This window comes from Solanum lycopersicum, chromosome 4 (genome assembly GCF_036512215.1).
Source record: "Solanum lycopersicum chromosome 4, SLM_r2.1".
NCBI classification, from domain to species: Eukaryota; Viridiplantae; Streptophyta; class Magnoliopsida; order Solanales; family Solanaceae; genus Solanum; species Solanum lycopersicum.
The window spans coordinates 44,614,755-44,638,538 of NC_090803.1; the positions used below are offsets into that span (position 1 = coordinate 44,614,755).

The 23,784-nt window shown below is 33.7% G+C and overlaps 1 protein-coding gene across 8 annotated transcripts; it reads right to left on the bottom strand.

The window, feature by feature from the left end:
* Positions 1 to 1,146: 1,146 nt before the first annotated feature.
* Positions 1,147 to 10,901, bottom strand: LOC101251877 (uncharacterized). Of its 8 annotated transcripts, none has more exons than XM_069297141.1 (12): positions 10,711 to 10,901; positions 10,231 to 10,330; positions 8,080 to 8,207; positions 7,855 to 8,005; positions 7,605 to 7,714; positions 6,448 to 6,531; positions 6,166 to 6,214; positions 5,963 to 6,054; positions 4,405 to 4,537; positions 3,110 to 4,133; positions 1,928 to 2,038; positions 1,147 to 1,827 (listed from the first exon to the last, which is right to left on the bottom strand). In XM_069297141.1, coding segments are annotated over exons 1-12 (2,580 nt in total). In that variant the 5' UTR covers positions 10,713 to 10,901; the 3' UTR covers positions 1,147 to 1,231. The 8 variants fall into 8 exon arrangements, with proteins under 8 accessions (XP_069153242.1, XP_069153241.1, XP_069153240.1 ...); XM_069297140.1 differs by having other exon boundaries at positions 4,399 to 4,537; XM_069297139.1 differs by having other exon boundaries at positions 6,154 to 6,214; positions 10,711 to 10,878.
* Positions 10,902 to 23,784: the final 12,883 nt, after the last annotated feature.

Genomic DNA, 23,784 nt, shown 5'->3' on the forward strand with positions numbered 1-23,784 from the left:
GTATCAACTCTTACACATGGGACATAACTTTTTTTTAAAAGTCCTTGGACTAAATATTGCCTCTAAAACAAGGTATATATATATATCAAGAAAGAAAAAATAAAGATAACAAAAAGGGTAAAAAGAAATATTCTAAAGAGAAAAAAGAAAAAGAAAAATAGAAAATAAAAGGAAAAAGATGATAAAAAAGAAAACCAAAGAAAAGAAGGTAAAATAAACGCTTCTAAAATATAGAAAAAGAAGGGGAAAACCAATCAAAAGCTTCTTATGAATAGCAATTATTTGAACAAAGAAGAAACCATAAAAACAACAATTACATTTCTCTTTCATCATTTTACACATTATTACAAATTATTTTTGACAGAAATCTCAACATTCAATAATCAATTATATTGACGCATTATTAACATCAAATTGAGAATACCCAAAAGCCAAATTGAAGTGAAAGTAAGAGAAAAAATATATAAGAAAAAATCAACCCTACCTATCAACGAAGAATGTCATGAAGATCAAAGAACACAAAAACAAATAAAAGAAAACAAAGAACACCATTTTTTAATTGGCTTTTTGATCAGAGATATTTTCTTAAGTTATTTTTCTGCTATTATTAGTTTGAAATATTTTTAAAATCTCTTTGTTTACTTCATAAGTTCTGGTTAATACTCTTTTGAATGGAGTAGAGAAAATAGAAAAGGAAAACGGAAAATTTCAAATGACATGTAATTCTATGTGAATTCGTTTGTATCACATGCACATTTATCGGATGAAAAAACTGATTTAAAAGATCGAGTTTCATTGGATTTAATTATCCAGTTGACAAAATTATGAATAGAAGAGTCTAGGTGACAATCCAATCCAAGTATAACGAACTCAGATCATTCTACCTAATATTAAATCCCCTTTAATTTGTTAGACTTAGAAGGCAATTTTGTCCAAAAAATTCATAAAATGAATGAAAATTACTTTTCTAAATTATGGAGACAAAGTACCAGGGAGCGGATTTATGAACTTAACCTAAAGTTGACCCAGAGTTTGAAGGGGAGGGGGTAAGTAGCCCTTAAACCCAGAAGATATATAAGACCTCTACCACTATACCCACCCACCCACCCATCCCCAAATAGAACCCAATAACAGCCAACAACAATGTTAAGTATTAACATATTTATGATTTCCCCACACTACATAGCAATAGAGTAACTAGAACAATTTCATTTTTCAGAGGAGAGATAATTTACATCCCAAAAACCCTGGCAAATACATCGCCTGACCCAGACCCCTGGACTGTTTGATTTCCATACCCATTATAGTATTTGTTGAAACCTAACCTCTCATTTCTCTGGAGTTCTGCCATACCATCCACCTCATTTCTACATTGGAAATTTCCCAACAGGTCATGCTGAAAGCCGTTGGAAATGGGACCATTACCAAACTTCTGCGGGGGAAAATGTGTGTACAAAGATTGGTCAAAGTTTTGGCCTTGATCCACCAGCCTTGGTCCAAACTTCTTCGTGCCAGTATGCTCATCTTCACCATTAAACCTCTGGTCCTGATATGCAGATGGAGTTTGTGAAGCATGAACATGAGACGACTTCCCATCTTGATCAGCATGTTTTCGTTGCATCAGAAGCCAGAGTCTTGCCTCAGCCTCCAAAGCTCTACCCTGTGACCCAATTTCCAGACCTGAGATACATAAACCATTTGTTGTTTTGCCTTTACCAGAGCTTAATATGGCAGGGTCAATAAAATCAGTGTCACCAGCACTGCTAAAGCTTCTCATTGATGAGGGGTAGTGAATCAAACTTGATGAACTATTTACTAATTGACTTCCTGCATAGATAGAAGCAACAGAAATAAACTACTTTCAATTATATTTAAAACAGAAGAAAGCTTGGAATTAAAATACACAATGCCAGGACAGGTGAGTTACCAGAGAGTGTACGGGGGAATCCACCAATTTCATCAGACAACGGAAAACCAGGAGGCAGCTCCCTAGAGGATATTGAGAAACCAGGTGGTGCCATACCTTTTGGTCTTGAGACTGTTAAGGCAGTTCAGCAAATTCAATTTGAAAAAATTAGTTGCGTGTAAAACTTATCAATGCTCAGCAATACCATGGTACATGTTGGTAAGTTCCATCACATAAGTCATGAAATGCACATGCACAATTAAGTAATATGTGGTTCCTAATTGGAGTACAATTTGCTGTACTGACCCCTACCTTGAGATCTATTACCAAGCAGAACCAGAAAAACGATGTATTTTTTTTTTTTACATTCCTTGTAGTGCTGTCAAGAGTTTTAACTTGTTGAATGAAGAAAAGTGACAATCAAAAATTGGGTAAAATGCTTGTCAGAAACATACCAAAGCAAATTAAATTTTGAGTGCCAAAAGAATAACACATATGCAGCAGTAAGGTTAGAAAAAACTAGTTTATCCCTGGTTTAGAAAAACGTATGCATGGCAATTGGGATAGGCCAATGCATTTGCTTCTACCAATCCCACCCCCACCCCCTCCCTCAAACTGACACCTCCTGGGTCCCCGCCCCTTTGACTCTTGCTAATTGTATTGAATACTTAAAACTCTGTTTCCTGAGTTGAGCTTGGTCCTTTTGGCTCAATCAAGACATGGCAGGAAGAACAGAACTTTATGGTCTAGAGTAGTGTATAGTATGCTTGAAACAGCGGTAGATGGAGTTTTAGCAAGCAACAGTGGCAAATGAGGAACTTGAGAAGGCACGGCCTGAGAATAGTCGTAATAACTGAGTCCTGGTTCAATTTTTACATCCAAATATTTCCTTCAGGGCCTTACAATTTTGTATACCCAAACCTGTTCTCCACCCCTCTCTACAACTGCAGGAAAAGAAGTTATTCAACCTGGACCAGCCCTTCAAGTCACTCCCCATCCCTGCTGGCAAGTCCAAGCTATTGCAGCCCCATTCCCATCCCCGTAGAAATCTTGTCTAATTGGTACAGAAGAATATATCATAAAATAGTAAACAGTGTAGGACATAGCCACTTGAAACCAAAAGGAAGACAGGTCCATGAATGAAAAACTGAGGCAGCAAAGATCAACTACTTTAGTCATAAGGAAATTTATGTTAACTCTTACTCTGATACTGAGAATCAAGCATATGCTGCTCTTTATTTTCTCTGAAGTCATCAAGGATGGATGCCTGTTTAGATATCAGACTGATATTACTAGACGAAGAATTCAAATCAGCCCTTTGACCTGAAGATCCATCTTGCTTCATAAATGAGAATCCTTGACCACTGTGTAAGAATTTCCAGGAATCATGCTGCCCATTAGGTTCATTACACAAGCCAGTTATACTGTGACGCAAGGTCAAGGAATCGTCACGTGAACCAAGGTTCATAGCTAAAATGTTCAAATTCATACTGTTCTTCGCAGGACTGAATGCGGAACTTTTATCATAATTATTCAAACAATCATTTCTAGTCCTTCGCAGGTGCTCTACTATTTCTTCATTGGAGAATGAGTTAGAACCTCTATAAATTGTATCAGATTTGACAGAACTTTGAAATTTCAAATCATGTAATCCATCAATCATTGTCGAATTTACACATGAAAGTGGAGGAGAAGCTTCTTCCACTTCATTATGTAAGGATCTATGCACTGTGCCATTATTACTCAGGCTACATGTCCTCCTGTGCATTAGCGAATGGCCACCAGAATCCCCTGTGCATTTAGCAGAATGAGAGGACATAAGGAACGCCCTTTGGTTAATACTATTTAAATCCTTCAATCGTCGACTGTCAATAGATATAGAGTCTTCCCTGAATGGTTCATCTGAAATTTCTATTGAATTTTGATCCCTTGGCAAATGATTGACAAGGTGGTTAGAAGATGGAACTTCAAAAAGCAATGTATCAGAATATGGCTCTTGAGCAAGATTATCTTTGTTAATTGTTTCAGGAGATAAATTAGAACACAAATCCAAAGTTCTACTGTCCCCACTGCAATTTCTAACTTTCTCTGCACCAGAACTATTACACAGTCCAACATCTACAAAAGCTGACATTCTGTTGGGGTCACCAGCATCTTCATACTTATCACTACAAGGGATGACACGAGCCATATAGCTATTGTGATTCACTATATCACTGGCTGCACCCTAAAATCGCACAAAATAAAAAACATCAGGTGAGATTGTTTGCAGGTCAAGCAACCAGATATCAAGAAATAGTAGCTTCCATAATATCAGAACTTAATAGAGAAAATATGTGGGACCACACTGGGTATTGCTGTTTTTCTTGTTGCTGTTATAATAGAGAAAAAATATAGCATACTTCACCGAAAACTAGAGCAACTGGTCGCCTTAGATGCTTTGATAAAGCAATTTACAACCAACAAACATAATTAAATTCCAAAATTCTTACACTTACTGCACTTTGAATGGTAGAACTCTCAGTAGAAGTAAAGCTAGTACAGGATAATATATTAATTGGAGGTGGCAAGATATTTCCTGAGCGCTTCATTGCACTACTAGACGCACCAACAATTTGTTGAACTCTGCTCCTGTATAACCACCAAAGTGAAAAACCACCAGTTAGCTACACCCATGGGGAAATTAATCACCCAATTAAGATGGTATACAATCAATCCTTCATCTATGCAAGTAAAAGCCCAAAAAAAACAATAAGATTCAACTTCCAGAACCACTGAGGGTCCAATTAAGAATGATGTAAAAACATTCAATCAGAGATTTATGCAAGATCAGATCTCCAATTACCACAACATCCATTTAGCAAGAGACTTTGTAACTTCCTAAGAGAAGACAGCAATATATTCTGAAAAATGAGATCAAAGCATACTGTGACCTCATTATTGTTCCAAAGTAGTTTGTAACTTTCTAAGACGAGACAGCAATATATTCTGAAAAATGAGATCAATACATAGTGTGACCTCACTATTGTTCCAAAGAGTAAAATCCTTCCATGGATGAACCTAAAAATGCAAAGGGGAGTCAGTTTTAGAGCCTTGGCGGATGAATTGATGAGGCAAATCCAAGGTAAAGTCCCATGGTGTATGTTATTTGTGGATGGTATTTCTGTTCGACGAGTCTCGTGGTGGAGTTAATGCTAAGTTAGAGGTTTGAAGACGGACCCTGGAGTCGAAGGGGTTCAGGTTGAGCAGGACGAAGATAGATACTTGGAGTGCAAGTTCGGTGACTTAACGCATGATGCTGATGTGGAAGTGAGGCTTGATACACAAGCCATCCAAAATAGAGGAACTTTTGAGTATATTGGGTCGGAAATGGGAAGATAGATGAGGATGTCACTCACTATAATGATGCAGGGCGGATGAAATGGATGCTCACACCTCAGGGATGGCCCATTTGGTCAAACTTTGTATTGCTTTTTGTGAAAAGAAAAAAAATCAAACCTGTTTGTTTATACATTTTTTAACTCCAAACTTTAAAGAAAAGAAGTTTTCAATGAACCAATTTTTCAAGTACCAAAAAAAACACAGCTTCTAACAATTTTTCAAGAGAAATACATGTCCAAACACAACTTCAACTATCAAATACCCTTTTTCAACTAACTTCAAAAACTACTTTTTTTTCAAATATCACTCGATTTATGTCCAAATGCCTACTTTAAATAATCTTTTACATGTAGTTGTACAATATAATATCTATTTGGATAAACCAGAAGTATCTATCTTGTCGAAGTCAGCAGCTAGAAAACATAATAATGTAAATTTTGCAGGATTGGATTTGGACAGATCAATTTCACTCAGACAATCTGAGATTCAATGTTTCTTTGTGTTGTGTTGTGTTGTGTTGTGTTGTGTTGTGTTGTTACCACAGGGATCCAGTAATATACCGCTCTCAATCAACTTTAATTTGAGGATCACAGAAACACTTCAATCAGAAACAGAAATACAACCAAGAAAGCATGTCTAAATTTGGAGGGCAGCAAATGTTTGCATGACCAATACCTTGTATGAATTGCAGCTACCTCATCTTTACCAAAACTATCTTCATCGGCACCAAGGCTATGCAAATATAGACAGGAAAGATTATTGCAAGGCTGGAAAAAAGAAGCACCATGTCAACATTTCTATTGTGTTGGTCGCTTTCATATTCCTCAGCAAAGGGCATAACAGTAAAAAATGAGGTTAAGAAGCACCATGTACTGTACCGTGTTTCTCAACCAAGCATGACAATATTTTGCAGTCCCAAACGATGCTCTGCAAGGGCCATTTCACATTGTCAATAAATTAAAATCAATCAATCAACTAGCCTTAACCCGAAACCTGCTAGAGTGATATGAATCCTTTGTATCTACTCCGCTCTATTTGAGCTTTTTTCAATAATAAATAACTACCTTTGATAAGACAAATTAGAGGTTCTCTAAATTGCAACTCTCGCTTTGTCACTAAAGAATAAATTTGACGAAAATTTACGACGGGTAAGTCCTTACCTCAAATACATTCCTTCCAGAACAAAACCATGTACAGATTGAATACACTGTATGGCCTCTTCCTCTTTAGAATATGTAATATATCTGCGATTAAGAAAAGAACAGAAGAAGAAAAACAACTATCAGAAAGGGGAAAAAAACAACCAAACAATAATTGTAACACAGGTTGCGATGTCACGCACACCGTAGAAATAGACAAGTCCAGACAACATGGATTTTATCATGTGATTATCATCTAATAAAACCTACAGCTCAACCCTTTTGACTTCCATAAATACTGGACAAACTACAAGTATACATCTAATCAAACCTTCCATTGACCACAATATATTTTATTGACAACTCTAACAATCAAATTTTTTTATAAGTATTGACAGCTCTCACATTCTATCATGTAAAACATTTTAGACTCCCTACTACAACAAAATTCAAACTGCATGATTCTGCAAAATTACTTTTTTCATCTAAGGTAATAGAGCAAAGCCACTCATTTAGATGCCTTCATAGGTAAAAACTAGAGATCTGCATAATACAGCCTAAATAGTCAGGGTTTCCAGTGGAAATCAACCAGAACATCACTGTTGTGATGTGTCATAACCACTGAAATTATAATAAAATGGTTTTCAATTTCAGAAACAGGTTTCCGTAAAAGAAATTTGTATGCCAAAAAGTCAATATATTCAACTTATATCATAGCTGTTTTGAAATTTCCATATTGCAATCTACCATTAAAGCCAGAGATAAAATGCAAAGAAGTTGGGTCAAAAAATATAAGTCCCTTACAATTGCAAGGTTTCACACTCTAGAACTGTGTTGGAACTTGGAATCCAGATTTTAAAAGAATAATGTAACCACATCAAACTAACACAAGAAAGAAAAATTCTCAAAAGGACCTAGAAACTAGAGCCAGTAAACTGTCAAGTAAGGTTAACCTTTAAAATCCTGATTGCAGCAATAAGATTTGCACCAGGAAAGAAACAAAGCAAAACGAGAAATGAAAAATGAAAAATCTGAAGACAGATGACAGCAAGCAAATGAAATTTCATCACTTGTGACAGCTGGAAAAGTTGCATCATCCAAAAGGAATAAACAAATCCAAGAAAACCCATCAGTTATAACAACACAAAACCAAGATGATAGATGTATGTCAAACTTACACACTAAAAGTATCATTGGTAAACAGCTGGATTGAACCACCGGCAGTCCTAGATAGAGAAACTTTAGAAATTTTCCCATATTGCCCAAAATATTCTTTCCGTTGTAACAGCTGCCCAAGAAATATAAGACTTTTTCTTAATACATGAAAAATTTAAGATATAGAAACCTTCTTCAAGCTAATGGTAAAGAAGAATTCAATGAAGTGACATTTAAAAGTAGCAAGCGGATAACAAGATAAAAGTTCCATACATCTTCATCCGCAATACCAAGAGGCAGCCCAGTCACATATGCCATTTTACGTTGAATGACCCGAACATTTGTAAGATCCTTCCTGACTTCATTAGCTTTTGTCTTTGCCTTTGGTGGTTTACTTTTCCGGTTCACATTTGTGTTCCCTGCCCTGTTTTAACTAATTGTCAATTCCATTCTGTCTCCAACACCTTGAGAAGTAAATTAGTCAATCAAAGAAATTACCTTTCAAAATTTGCTTGCATTGCCACAACTTTATCCTTTTCATATTTAGTTCGACATGCAGGACATCGTCCCTCTGACACATCTTTCTCTGCTATGTCCATTATGTGATGCCAACACCAAACACACACCTATAGTGAACAAAAGTTAAGAAACCCACAAAAGCAGAATTATTTTGACAATCTTGATACATCAAATTTGATGTTCCTTTACTGAAAGCAGGTTGTCTCATTAAGTTCCTAAATTTCCCTGAATAACGAGTATGACATCTCCAGAGCTATTTGGGAAAATGGCAATCAACTAAGAGGCTTGAAGAAGACACAAACTAGTACAGCCTATTCACAAATGAACTATGCTAGTTAGCATATAATCAAAATGTAATTTCACATACATAGCTAAAACTTTTGGACTAGATCAAAATTGAAGTATGAAAGCATCATCTGCACTCCCCAGCACAGAATATCTCCATTCCAGTCATAATTATACGCTCAAATGTCTCCTTCAAATATAAGTCTTTACTCGATCAACATTTGAGAGGACTCTATGCCCAAAAAGATACCCCACCACACTAGTGCCGACTAAGATAGATCTCACATAATTCAACTTCCAATCCACTACTCATTTATAGAGTAGACCTACCATTGATTTACCCACTAATAGAGATCTTCCAAAACTGGCAATTTTGTGAGTTCAGGATTATAGTTTATGACAATAAGGAGACTCACAGAGTAAGTAGGACCATCCTTATGTGGACCAGGATAACATGAGTACATGGAGAATGACATTTTACAAACTGGCACAAAAGCCACTCTGATAAATGTCCATTGACCCATCCATATTGATTCGTAAGTAGCCCATTATGAAAGTATTTAAAGCAATAGTTTGAATTTGATAAAGACATTTTTCGTCGCTTAAAGAGAGGAAGCAATACAAAGCTAGGGGTGAAGCTGTGGCTTCAAACATCAGGCGCACACTTGTCCAAATGAGAAGCAGTCGGTCCTTTGAATCTCAACTTTGAGGATTTCGACTAATGTTAGCATACTATAAATTAGATGCTCAATTAGGTGTATTAATTGTAATTTAATTATTGTAGTAGTAGCACAATGAAATTCATATGTATTTGGTACTTAAGTTCTAAATTTCTGTGCACGTCTCATTTTCATTTTAAGCTCATGGACCCTTTTTATTTTTTGGCGTTTTTGCTTTTAAAACACTAATCTGAATATTCACCCACTTGGATAAGTTTTATTAGAAGCACAAGAACTAAACAGAAGCTATTTTGCTGGACTCATCAAGATGTTGTTTTGTGGGTGGGAAGTACATGGCTTTGTTTTTAACAGGGCAGTACATGGCCGTTGTCGGATGACATTTATAATGCTTAAAATTTGAAAGAAAGGATGACCGTTGGGTGCGGTATTTGCTAGAAAAAGATGAAAATTTCTACTTTCCTTGACATTTATCTGCATCCCCATCCCATCTATTAGTTATCATTTAATCAAAACAAGCTCATAAAACATTTATTTTTATCTTCTACAATCTAAAAAAAGTAACTACAACTAAAAAGTTACTGTGACAAGAACCAACCTTTTTTTGAAACTGGTAACATGTGACAAGAACCAACCTTGATCAATAATTGTTTAAGATACTATTCTATTCATTGATCATTGAAGAAAAAAAAATGATACAGTTCTACTAACAACAAACATCAAATTTCCAAAGCAGTCAAAACATGTTCGCAAAATTTTTCATAAACCAAAACATTGCAGACTGTCATAATACATAAGAGTTTGAATTAAAGAAAGGAAAAATAAGACCAGAGCTAAAATTCAAAAATGGGTGATTTCTTCTCATTTGTTCAAGCTTTGTGGACAGAATTAACATGTAACTGTGCTGGTGGAAGGTATAAGATACCCCATAGAATTAGTCCAAGGCCTAGACACCAGGGTTATAACTTGAAAAGGCCCAAAATTGAAATTCAGCTGATCTCTAGGTTAATTTGAAGTTGTGTTCTATCCACCATCTATCAAAACTTGAAACACATATTAAAATAAAAAGACCCAGCACAACTCTTTATTCTATCATTTTCAATTCGACTGAAAAATGGCAGGAACTTATAAAAGGAATATTTCAGAAGAAAAAAAAAAGAAATAAAACCTGATAACCGCATTTGCAAGGCTTAAATTGCTGGTCGGTCCAGTCCATTTCTTCAGCACAAAGAGGACACCTTTTCTCTTCTTCATTGCTCATCATTGTCCTGTCATGCAATAAAATTCAGTCATTGCTACACATAAACAAAAAACTCAATAACACACACCTAAAATTCTCCAACAAACCAAATTCCAACTCTTACAAACCGTAACCAGCAAATAACATACAACGAGTCAAAAAAATTCTGATATCCAAATTCATAGAATTTCCAAATTCCGAACATGCAGATGAAGAAAAATACAATATTTTCCATAAACACAAAGGAAAAGATAACAAAACAGTGCATCAACATACATTTTTGGCGTCAAATGCAGGTAGTTTGAAGAAAAATGAAATGAAAAAATTTGAATGGAGATTAGGGTTTTTAGATAAAATGTTTTTGGGGTAGTGATAGAAATATTTTTAGAACCAAAAAATGGAACTTACATATTTATTCTTTATGTGAAATGAAAAAAGGGACGCGAAGAACCAACAGAGGATTGAAAGCCACAGGTTTTATGGATGGATTTTGATGTTCCTCTTTATATATTTTTCATTTTCTATTTTTTCCAGAAATCTAAAAATAATAATTCTAAGAATTTTCTCCCACTAACTAATCTAGCAAACCGACACACACTAATAAATAGTGTCAAATTACTTTTCTTTTTTATTGAAAATTGAAATGGACATTTTATTCTATTATTATGCATCTTATTGTATTAGGTCGAATTAACTAATCTTAGTAGATAAGTCAATTCTAAACCTACAAAATCATAGAAGGTAAGGTTGATGTCCCTCTTTTTGTAAATTTTGATTTTATAAATATTATGGCCTGGGGGTGTAGCTAAGCCCCTGACCCACCACAAGAGTCGTTTACCAAAAAAATATAATGATTTAGAATTTTTTAAAAAAACTCACTTTATAATGTAAATAAAACTTTTAATCCGTATCATTATTTTTAAATTATTTATATCTCATATAATAATCATTCTCACCAACAAAAAATTATTATTACTTTAAAATTCAAACAAATTCTTACTTTACCATTTATATTGATCAAATGTATTTACCAATTAATGTTCAATTTTTATTTTTTTATTGAATTAAGCTTTATCAATAAATATTGTATTTTAAAAAAAGAATAGTTTTGTGAAAGTATAGCATGCGAATTTACATATTTTTGTTTATTTGGTTAAATTGTATAAAGATTTGGACAATTTTAATAGTTTTACAACTTATAGAGTTTTAATGTTTATTAGAAAACATACAACAACAAAAAATATGTTCAAACAAAATTTCAACTTCATCTCATAATTTCATATCTTATGGTTAAACGGGTTAAGATAATCTCTCATAGATAAGGATGTTTTACTAGGTTTAATGCATTTGAGCTTTTTTTGAAGTAGTAATAAATAGCGTACACTTCATTTTATCCATACCCCACTTAGTAGAATTTCACTAGATACGTTACTTTTAGTATGATGTCTCAAATATTTGCTTTACAAAAATAAACAGATTTCCCATTTTAGTCATTCTTCCACTAAGTAGCCAGTTAGCTCAATGATTTGCTTGGGGACCAAAAATAATTTTCAAGTGTAAGTCATGTCCACGATGTAAGCTCAGGGCGTGACATCCAAATAATTGTGACTTTTCTAAGAGTTGTGACTTTTTTGGATGAGTTGTGACATTTTCTGAACGGTTACGCCTTTTCTGATAAGGCATAATAAGCACATGTTCAAACTACCTTTGTTGACTATAAACAGAAGTTTCTTCACATTTTTAAACTATGAATTTTCTATGTTTATTCTTCTTCTTCTTCTTCTTAGAACACTCTCTCTCTCTATATATATATATATATAGAAGAGCCAAGTTGAGGATAACCAGGGTAAATTTGTCAATTCATAAAGATTCTAGAATATATGTTTCTATATTATGATATCAAAAAAGTGGTAATAGATTTGTAATGATCAAACAACCAAATATATTTTTCTAAATGTCATGTTAACTCTAATGATGTGACATTTAATATGGACCCGCATTTTCAATCACACTTTTATCTTAAATTTTTTGAATATAGACTAATAATTAGTCTATTTTAATGAGATCTTACACTTCTTATAGATTCATTTTCTATATAGTATAAAATTTTCATTAAACCAAAAATATCTATTAAGCAAATGTAGAATAAATTTTTTTTTACAACATACTAATGATTTTTATAGGTCTAAAGGTAATTAAAAATTAATGATTTGTTAAGACCTAGAAAATTGATTTACGTGGTGTTTTTCTAAAAATATTATATTAATATATTACAACTAATATAATTAATTGACGTGATAATTTATTTTAAATAATATTTCACTATGTTATAAAGTAAAGAACTACTTACTATGAGGACATATAAAAATCTCCATACCAATTTTTTATAAAATATCATACTTGTAAATTTTCATAATAAAATAAATTACATATTAAAATAAGTAAATAAATTTATTGTGTGAATTTTCTTTGCACTAATATGTATAATATATAATTTGTACTCCATTTTTCATAAATAATTTTAACTATAAATAAATTATCTCTTATAATTTTCATGTTGTTTCATTATGGCAATTAACATATGACATATCACTAACGAGTGACAATTAACTCATAATGACCTTCATATAATAGTGAGTTCTACTTTTTCTATTTTGTTTTATACTTCTTATAAGTTTAAATTATGATAAATTAGTGTCATCCGTCGAGAGTAAAGAGCATATTAAATATTAGATTATGAATGCTTTACAAGTGTTTTCTCATTTGAATCAATAGTTGAATTTCAAAATTAAATTACTTTATTACCTTATTTTTATTACAATTTTGACATTATCGACAGAATATTGATTAAAAAATGCTATAAAAATAATTGTGAAAAAACTTTAGTATTTTCATTTTAAATTTTGTTAAAAGGCTATAGTTACAAAAAACTTAAATTTCATAAATATAAAATTGATCTAAAGTTTCTACTCACTCCATTTTGATTTATTTAATGTTTATTTGACTTAACATGAAATATTTAAAAAAAAATACTTTTAGAACTCGTGGTTTAAAACAAACCATAGATATTCATATGATTATAAATCATCTTACTAAGAATAAAATGAATATTTTTGAAGTCAAAATGTTATTAAATATATTGATACATCATTCTTTTGAAATTGACTACAAAAGAAAAATATGCCACATAAATTTTCATAATGTTAAAAGTTAATTACATTATACCTCTACTATTTTTTTTAATTACAAAAAGTTCATAGATTCATCAGCAAAAATACGGAAAGATCGGTCGCGATACTACTCAAAAAACTTGCAGACACATATCTCGTGTATGAATTCGAGAGGGAATATAGGTGTAGCTGAAAGGAGAGATATGTATCCAAGAGAGGATAGAGATGTATTAAAGAGGGGATAAAGATGCATTCGAGAGAAGACAGAGATGTATCCGAGAGGAGATAGTGATGTATACAGAGGATAGGAATATAGCTGAGAGGGAATTTTTATATTTTTAAAAAAAGTTATAAGAAACTTTAGAAACTATAATAAAATAAGATGTGAATTTAGGTAAACTTTTTAAATTAAAATTGAAAAAATAATTGATTATATTGGGCCCGTGAAGGGGCCTTCAATTATCTAGTATTATATATATAGAAGAGTGAAGTGACGGACGACCAATGTCAAAGTTGTAAATAATCTCATTTTCGAGGGTAATATAAAATTGTAACTATAATGACCATGTGTCTATCTAAAATTGTGGGACCCATTTTTTTAGAAGAGTACTTATTATTTTATTATGTTTCATTAACACCTTTTCTTTTTGCACTAAAAAAAATATGATTTAAAATGTATAAAATGACGGTAAAAATATTTTAATTAGGAAGCATTAAAATAATAAAATAGATAGATAGATAAACTAAATGAAATTAAAGTATAGTCATTAGTGGCGAAATAAGATTTTCTTCAACTATGAAGTACATTTAAGCATAGAGACAATGGATTTGTCACTGGTTGAAGTAAAATAACTAGCGAGAATATAATTTTGTCGGTAGTAATAACTTTTTTAGTGACAAAACATACTATTAACTACAAAAAAATATACGTAGTTTTTACGACAAATAAATTTGTCACAACTGTTTAAGGATTTGGAGACAAGTTTTCTTTTTGTAGTTAATATAATATTTTCAGCGACAAATCACTAAATCGTCTTTGTATACTTTTAGTGACGAATTATTTTTCGTCGCACAAGATTTTTAGTGACGAAATATGATTTATAAATGACGAAATTATTTGTTCCTGATAATCAATTTTTTGTAGTGTATAGACATGAATTTCTCAATTCAAGGACCTTCGTGGTAACATGTAGTAGCCCCATGATTAGGAATATAATCCTTAATGATTAAGAACTCAATACTCAAGATTTATACCTTGAAGATACTAATCCTCTTAAAGAGACTCAACTTATGAAGTTCATGTCAAATTTATGGGCATGAACGGCTCGACTTGAGGGTCTAATAACAATATGGAATTTATGTACATGATTTTTATGATCTTCATACTTACTTCATCCAAACTTAGCCCAAATCAATAGTTGATCTCGAAGGATTTCTAATTGGACTCAAAGACTTTTTTGAACTCTATTATTAGATCTTTCTTGGATTTGAATTATGAATTATGAATTATGAATTAAAGGGTTATGATTCACGATATGAAGGATCTCGATGACAATGTAGACTCATGAATACATTTTCATCATTCTCATAATCACTTAGTCAAGTCTTGAAACAAGTTATTAGAAATTAAAGAAGACTCCTCAAAAGATTCTAAGGGACTTTCTAAAAAAGATTCGAAAGAACTCTCAAGACTTAACTCTTAGCTCTACCTTGAATTTGAATTATGAATTAAAAGTTATTATTTGTGGTAGGAAAGATATCGTTATGATTAAATGAGTTTTAGATAGTTAATCATGATGAACGGTCAAGAAAACACTATATGAGAGTAAGTCAGCGACAGAGATATGCATTATAATATTTAATCTCGAAATAATAAATTTAAGATGAAATATTGGGCCCGTTAACGGGCCATTTTATATCTAGTATATATATATATATATAAACACTTTCACATTATAAGATTGTGTCTTTTAAGGAGGATTAGTTTTGTTTTGTTATTTTTTTTTTTGTGAAGATCCAAAGTAGACTTCCGAGAAATCGACGAAGTTTTACAAAAAGTAGAAATGAAATTTGTCACAATGAAAAAGATACAAAACAAGTATGATTTACCTAGCTTTTTTAGATAGTTCATGAAGACCTGCAATCGAAGGGATACAATGTCAAAAAAGACACTAGAATTACGAATAGGTATATAGGTACGCATAAGTTAGGGTAGAAAAAACTTTAAAATATAAAGAAAAATATAAAAGTAAACTCTTTGAATTCTAAGGATGCCACATAGGTGGACCTACGATTCTCTCTCAATATATATGTAACATTTCGAAAGTCCATGACCTAAGCTAGATCCTCACATGATTAACTAAACTTTATCTTGTTTCTAAGCCTAAAATAATGTTTATAAATCATTTAGGAAGTTTTAGAGTCAAGGCGTCAAGAAACGTCCATAACATCCGGAAACTAGCGAAATTGAACTAGTAGACGTCCCTATGATGTGTGAAGGTTTGAGAATGGAATATGAAGTCTAAAATTGGTAAAAAGAACGACTCCCTAAGGACCCCTTGAAGAGTCCTTGAGGAGTACCGGAATATGGGCAAGCAGGTCGTTGCGCGTTTTGCAGCCAACACGGGGAGGCAGAAAAGTTACCTCGCTATTCAGGGTCTACACGAGGCTTACTGCCTCAACCCGGATTTCAAAAATAAAATGTGAAATTGACCCCGCGACATGCAGCCACTTCCTAGATTCATTAGTGTCGTATTTTAAGCATTTTAATATCACAAAATGTCACGACCCAATTTCTTGAGCCATGAAGGCACCTACTATAACCCACCAGTAGGTAAGTCAAACCGTAACCCAGAACAACACGTAATGGGTGTGAGGATAGAAACTAAACAAGACTAAGCAAAATTACTATAACAACATAAGCAAACCAAAACATAAATACAATTAAGGATCCCTCCCAGAGACTGGAAGTCACTAATACGGAACTACCAACAAAACGAGTGCAAGTCCCAACTGTGGACCACCGAAACTAGACTGTCTCAAAAAGTAAAAGACAAGTCTTTATATAAACAGATGGAGAATGAAATAGTACAAAATGTTGTGTGCTCACCCCTGTCTCCAGACCAGAAATGCTCCAAACTCGATCAACGCTGACTACTGGTGCTCGGACCTGCATCACGAAAATAGATGCAGAGCGTAGCATGAGTACCAAATAACAGGTACCCAGTAGGCATCATAGGCCGACAGAACTAGAAAAGTAAAGCAATATGAAAAGACAGAATAACAAAACTAGAGGTCAAGAACGGAAGGCTAAGTTACACAATAATGCACACGAGTATATAAAGATCTAACTAAATTAATATAAATAAGCTAACTACACCTAACTGGACCCACCATAAGTTCAGAAGGTACACTCGTGCGCAAGTTTAAATAAAAACCCGAACAGACCCCCATAAGCTCGACGAGTACACAAAATAACTATAACTTAAGGAGAATAGAACTTGAGGTCAAAGATTACCGAACCAAAAAGTAGAATCTGACGGTACGGAGGTCGGGCCTTGAAGCGGATGCTCACCAAAATTACACAAGTAGTCAATTGCAAAATACAAGTAACTGAGGCCGGACCTCTAACCGGATGCTCTATATACTTAAGACCGGACCTCTAACCGGATGCTCTACATAAGTATGTGGATGGTCGAGGTCGGACCTTAAATCCGGATACCCGACAAAGATGTCGATATAGCTACTGAAAGAGTCTTTATCTATCCATAATCATATATACCCGTGGAACACCATCCAGACCTAGCTAATCAATGTAAGTCCTTAAAGCCGAATCGAAACTCAACTTTGAATCACGTTCATTGTCACTAACGTAACTCGAGAAGCCGTAACATCGAAGAAATAAGAGTAACTATCGCTAAAGCAAGCTCATCGTCTAGCTAAATACCAAACTATCAGACTCAAGTCTGCTACATCAATCTACAAGGATTTAAGCCTGCCGAGCGACATCGGGGCTAAACTAAGTCCTACTGACTTTGAATCATGTATTTCTAAGGAAAACCCTAGTCAAACCTAAACTAAGGCCCAACATACTTCTGATAACCAGTATTCAAACATACAAGTAATCCATATAGCAAAGAAGGTCAATTAATAACAATAAACATGCTCACAGTTATCCGATAAATCTCAGAAAAAGGCTGAAAATATGATTTTTAACACCTATGCATGATCCAATAACTACCCAACCCAAATCCCAACTAATCAACATGCATTCACATGTCCGAGTTCAATCTAAGAAGAGAAATTGTAGCCCATCTGAACGCAGATCACACGCGCTCCAAAATTCACTTCCCCGTATCTTTTACTTTCTAAAAGGCCTCGAAACGTTGATACACTATCAAAAATAGATTCACAATGTTATTACGGTCATTTAAACACTAAAATCGCAAGAAATGGAGACGGGTCAATTTCACGGTCAAAATGGAAAAAGTGGAATCCGCGTTGAGAAATCCAGAATTAACCCCAAATAAAAGTCCTAAACAACTCTCGAAACTTGTGTACCAGAATGGAACACAATTCAGGACTCAAGACAGTCCCAACATGAACATGCAACAAAAAACCCAAATTTTACGCTAAAAATCAGCAACAATGGCAGCAGCTACTTACAAGAATTTACCAAAAATGAAGGTCCAAAAGCCAAAACCAATCACACCACGACGATCCTCACGAAAACCCCCACAATATAGGCTCTTAAATAACTACATTCGGACCTAAAATGGCCAAGAAATCACCTTCTAAAAGTTTCCAAAAGTTGAGCTTGAAAATGAGCTATGACAGCAGTTAAAACACAAAATTTACATCAAACCAGGTCCCCAAATCAGATTCCAAGCTCACCAATGCGTTTCCCTCAAAAAATCTCACAACTTAGCCTTTTGAATCGCCCAATTTGGAGTTCTATAGCTCAAAATATCGAATTTTTAAAGTAAAACACTAAGGCTGAAAATTGGGTTTTTATAAGGACAAAACTAGTCGCTAATAAACCCAAAAATCTGGTCATTAAAACCCCAATTTCTGGTCGTTAAAGGGTTGCCCCAGATTTCAGCTTTGTCTAATTTCTTTAAAGTCTCCGACGGGTGCTCGGAATCCGTTCGGAACCTGATAAAAATAAAACAGATATGCTAGCCTACCAAAGTCGACATTCCGGACTCAATGGCGCAGTCGAAATTTCCATCAGAGGTCATCTTAATAAAATGTGGGTCCCACTTCCATTGGCCATTTTAAGTCAAAAACAAGGCTCAGAAAAATATCAAAAACCTCAAACCCGAAAGAAGGGTCAAACTAGACCAAACTCAACATTTCGGAGCTAACCGCGCTGATGGAATTCTCATCCGAGCGCGTTTACTCAGAATGTTGACTAAAGTCAAACTTAGCCTTTAACTTAAAGTTAAACGCCTAATCACACCAACTCACACTGAAAACTTTGGGAGTCATGTCGACAATGCTACTAGCTTAAAATGACCCTTCCGAAACTGATGGAATCGTCATAATTGGATTCTGATGTCATTTTCTTAAACTTTTGATTGAAAATGATCGTTCAAGGTTCATAAGCTCCAAAAATACTAAACCTCACACAATAACCAAACGAATGACGAGGTGACTAATCTGTCAGTCCCAGCAAGTCATAAATGACTTGGAATCGCAATAGGAATGCTCTAAACGATGCACAGAAGATAAAACACTATAAATGACAAGAAGGGTCATTACACAAAAAGACCCAATTAAGTGAGGGGTCATTTGGGTAATTTAGGGGGTGACTATATATTGACTAAGGGTCAGTTTTAAGTCATTTTTCACTCACCTAAATAAAATCCCCAAAACAAAACCCAAAAGATCTCATCTCTCTCTACTTTCTCTCCCCAAAAATTCTCCATTGAAGAAGCAAGAAAGCTTGAGGAAGAAGACCAATTCCTCTATGATTTCACTTGGATTTCATGGATTAATTTTCATTAAGGTATAGGTTCTTCACTCTTGGGATTCCCTTCCCCAAGAGGTCCTTTCAAAGTTAATTTCTAAATCACGTAGTTCCAAAGAGTTATCCTCTTCTAATAGGTTTTCTTCTAAACCTGAAATTGATTTTTGATTATGACTAATTGTAATAATCCATGGATAAACAAGTGTATAATTTTGAGTATTTGATGATAATTGTGGAAAATTTGTCTGGATCATGACCCCTTTCCCAATTTTCCCAAATCTTAGATTTTGCTTATAAATTGATGGGAATTGATGAATGTATTGATTGTTAGACTTGTACTTGGTGATGAAGTTCAATCGAAGTATGTTTCGTAATTGGATTAAGTAGGTGTAGTATGATAATGCAATTGAAATGTCTTGATTATGTGATGTGAGATTATGCTTAAGATGCAATGATATAAGGTTGGTTATGGAGTACCTATGTACCTTATTATGATATGATGATGTTAATGTGCTAATCTCACATATAAGAGTTGTATTGAAAGGATGTTCTTATGCAATTCTTATTGAGCTAATGACTAAGACTCTACAAGGAGCTATTCTCCTATGACCTAAACTAAGTTATAATTGTTAAAGAAAGACATTTCAAAAGGGGACTCTATCTTAGCACCGAGTGAACCAGTAGTGAGAAGTGTCCTTTCCCAAGTAGGGAAGGTAGGTTCACTATTGTACTCATGAGATTGGAGACTATAATGCCAAAGGCATAAAGAGGGTCCCAAGTAATATCTCCTAGTTCTTGAACTATGTTTCCCCCATAAGAATACTAGCTAGAGGATCCACCTAGATGCTATGTTCATGTCTTGGTACTACCTTGGCAAGTAGTCTACCTTCTTTCGGTGTAGCACATTAGTTCATGTGGTCTATGTCGGTTAAGGCAAGATGTTCCCAAAAGTAAAATGAAGTAATAAAGTGAACTCTAACTAATATGACTTTAAGGGTTTAACTTAGTTTAGGTAGGGTATGAGACTCTATCTATACATTGCACTAGTTAGCCTTGACGGAAGTCTTAGAAGGATGTTCTTATGTTCTTATGCTCTTATAAAGTGAATGATATGCATATGTTGACTTTACATGTTGATGTTACTATATGATGTTAGTTTCATATATGCATATGATATTGGTCTATATTGCCAAACATGATGATGACTACTCTTGATGCTATATTATGTGATGTTAGGCATTGCTTATGATCTGTAATTTGATTTACTTGGTTGAGTGAAGTTATGGAGATTTACTTGGTCATTGCACTTGTAGACTTGATGTGGGGTTATGAGTAAGAGTCTTGTATATGTTGCAATGTTATGAACTCTTATACATGTTTTGTTATTATAACATGATGTTAGAGTTGCTTTGGCTATGGTTCTAATATGCTACTACATATGCTGACTTGATTATACTTGATGATGTTGATCTCTTGATATATATAATCTTGCCTTAATAAATATGTAATGATTATCTTAGATTGATTACCGAATGTGCATTGAAGGCTTTCAAATGACTAGGCATATCTCTAAAGTAAATGTCCCATTTTCATGCATGTTTCAAATGTTTTTATGTGCATATGTCTATACTTAGTACAAGTGATGTACTAACCCATGTTTCTATGTTTACTACAAAATGTAGATTCCGGTCATTGGCTTTTAGAGGTTCATTGAAGAAGGCTTGGAATCCTATTCTCCAAGTTCGATAGGTCCTCACTTTTTGAGGATGATGCCAGTATCTTACTATTGGATATTGTTTAGTCTTAAAGACAATTTAGTTCATTTTCTTTCTTTGATGACTTTGTATATATATTATGTGTAAGCGAGAGGTCTATGTAAACCTCAATGTAGAAGTAGATGAATTTTTTTTAATTTTCCGCAATTTAACCTATGATATATAATGACGAATACTAAGAGGTTAGTCTTAGTCCTCTTCGAGGACGATGACACCGGTTAGTTTTAGGGGGTGCTCCCCGAACGTGATAATATATATAGCGGTTGTCTTGGGGCATTTTAAAAAAAATAGAAAATTATTTGAAATTAAGTATGTGTTTGGTAGAAAGAAAAATGTTTTTCATGGAAATTTTTTTTCTAGAAAATGTTTTCTTGAAAAACAAGTGAATTTTTAAATTATTTTCTCATAATGGTTGGTGAGTAGAAAATATTTTCTATAAAAATACTTTTTAATGTTTGGTTGGTGAATGAAAAATATTTTCTAGAAAACATCTTTTATTTTTGTCTTGAGACTAATAAATACTCTTTATAAAAATAATTTCTGATATGAAAATCAAGCCCTATAATTGATCTAGGACCTGACCTTAACACTCAAACTAGAATAAGACCCCGATGACCATTCCAAAATTTGATCCCAAGATCTGAATCGGACTTTTGACCCAGGACTTACCAAGAAAAATATTTTTCAAAAACAAATTCTTTTTTACGGAGTGATGGGGAGGCAGGAGGCGGTTGAGGGATGGGGTAAGGGTTGAATAAAAAAAATGAAATACTTTTCAAAAATAATTTTATTAAAAAAATTGAAGGAGTGGCCTAGGTTTAGGGGTAAGGGGCGGAGGTGGCATAAAAAAATTAAAATTTGAAATATTTATCAGAAACAACTTCTTTTATTAATTTTTAACTAGAAGGGGTGGCAGAAGGGGGGTAGGAGGAGGGTATGGGATTATAAAAATATTTTTTCAAAATTTGAAATTTTTTCAAAATTGTTATGAAATTGTAGAATAAGAAGAAGAAACTAGAGAGAAGAGAAGACTTATTATTTCTCTTAATGAATGAATTTACAATGAAGACAACTCTCTATTTATAGGAGAAATCTAACTTGGTCCCCAAGTAGGACTCTTAACCATATCCTAAAAGGACTCCACATGATAAACATTCACTATAATACAAATACTTTATAACACTCTCCTGAATGTCTAATTCATAGATGATGTGTCTCGTCAAAAACCTTACCTAAAAAAACTTTAAGAAAATAAAAAACTTTAGTAAAGGAAAAGAGTACACATATCTATTAATACGCATCTAGGCTGCCTCATTAATAACCTTACAAGAAAAACCCGGTGGGATAAAACCTCGTAAGGAAAAAAGAGTAGAGCGCGTATTAACTCCCCATAATGAGAAATCAATCCTGAGATTTGGATCTTCGCATTCCAAGCCTGTGCACCGTCTTCTTGAAAGTTGCAGTTGGTAGAGATTTGGTGAATAGACCAGCCACGCTGTCACTTGAACGAATCTGTTGCACATTTATATCACCATTCTTTTGAAGTTCATGTGTATAGAAAAGCTTTGGTGAAATGTGTTTTGTTTTATCTCTTTTTATGAATCCTCCCTTAGGTTGTGCTATGCATGCTGCGTTATTTTCATATAAAGTGGTGGGTACTTTATCACACTCCAAATCACATTTCTCTCGAATGAGATGTATCATAAACCTTACCCACACACATTCTCTACTTGCTTCATGAATAACTATTATTTCAGCATGATTAGATGAAGTGGCTACGATGGATTGCTTTGTAGATCTTCAAGATATGGCAGTCCCCCCACATATAAACACATAGCCTGTTTGGGGTCGAGCTTTGTGTGGATTAGATAAATATCTTGCATCATCATAACCAACAATATTGGGGCTACAATTATTAGAAAAAAATAAGCTCATATCAGTTGTTCCTTTAAGATATCGCAAAATGTGTTTGATCCCATTTCAATGTCTCCTAATAGGAGCAGAACTATACCTTGCTAACAAATTTACAACAAAAGCTATATCAGGCCTTGTAGTATTAGCAAGATAGATTAATGCACCAATTGCACTAAGATATGGTACTTCAGAACTAAGAATTTCCTTATCCTTTTCTTGAGGTCGGAATGGATCCTTATTCACATCAAGTGAATGAACAACCATCAGAGTACTTAATGGATGCACTTCATCCATACAAAATCTTTTCAACACTTTCTCTGTGTAGGTAGATTGATGAACAAAAATACCATTTGTCAAATGCTAAATTTGCAAACCAAGACATAATTTTGTCCTTTTCAGATCTTTCATCTCAAATTCATTCTTTAAATAATCAACTGTCTTTTGAAGCTCTATTGGATTACAATAATATTTATGTCATCAACATAAACAGCAAGTACAACAAATTCCGATATTGTATTCTTTATAAAGACACATGGTCAAATTGCATCATTTGTATAACCTTTATTAATTAAATACTCACTAAGACGGTTATACCATATGCGTCCAGATTGCTTCAAACCATATAATGATCTTTGTAATTTTATTGAATACA

Coding starts and splice junctions, on each gene's coding strand:
- LOC101251877 (XM_010321541.4), bottom strand. Junction 7,715..7,854: donor TTGGTATTGCGGATGAAGAT/GTATGGAACTTT, acceptor TTTCTTGGGCAG/CTGTTACAACGGAAAGAATA. Junction 4,538..5,962: donor GTAGCTGCAATTCATACAAG/GTATTGGTCATG, acceptor GTGGTTATACAG/GAGCAGAGTTCAACAAATTG.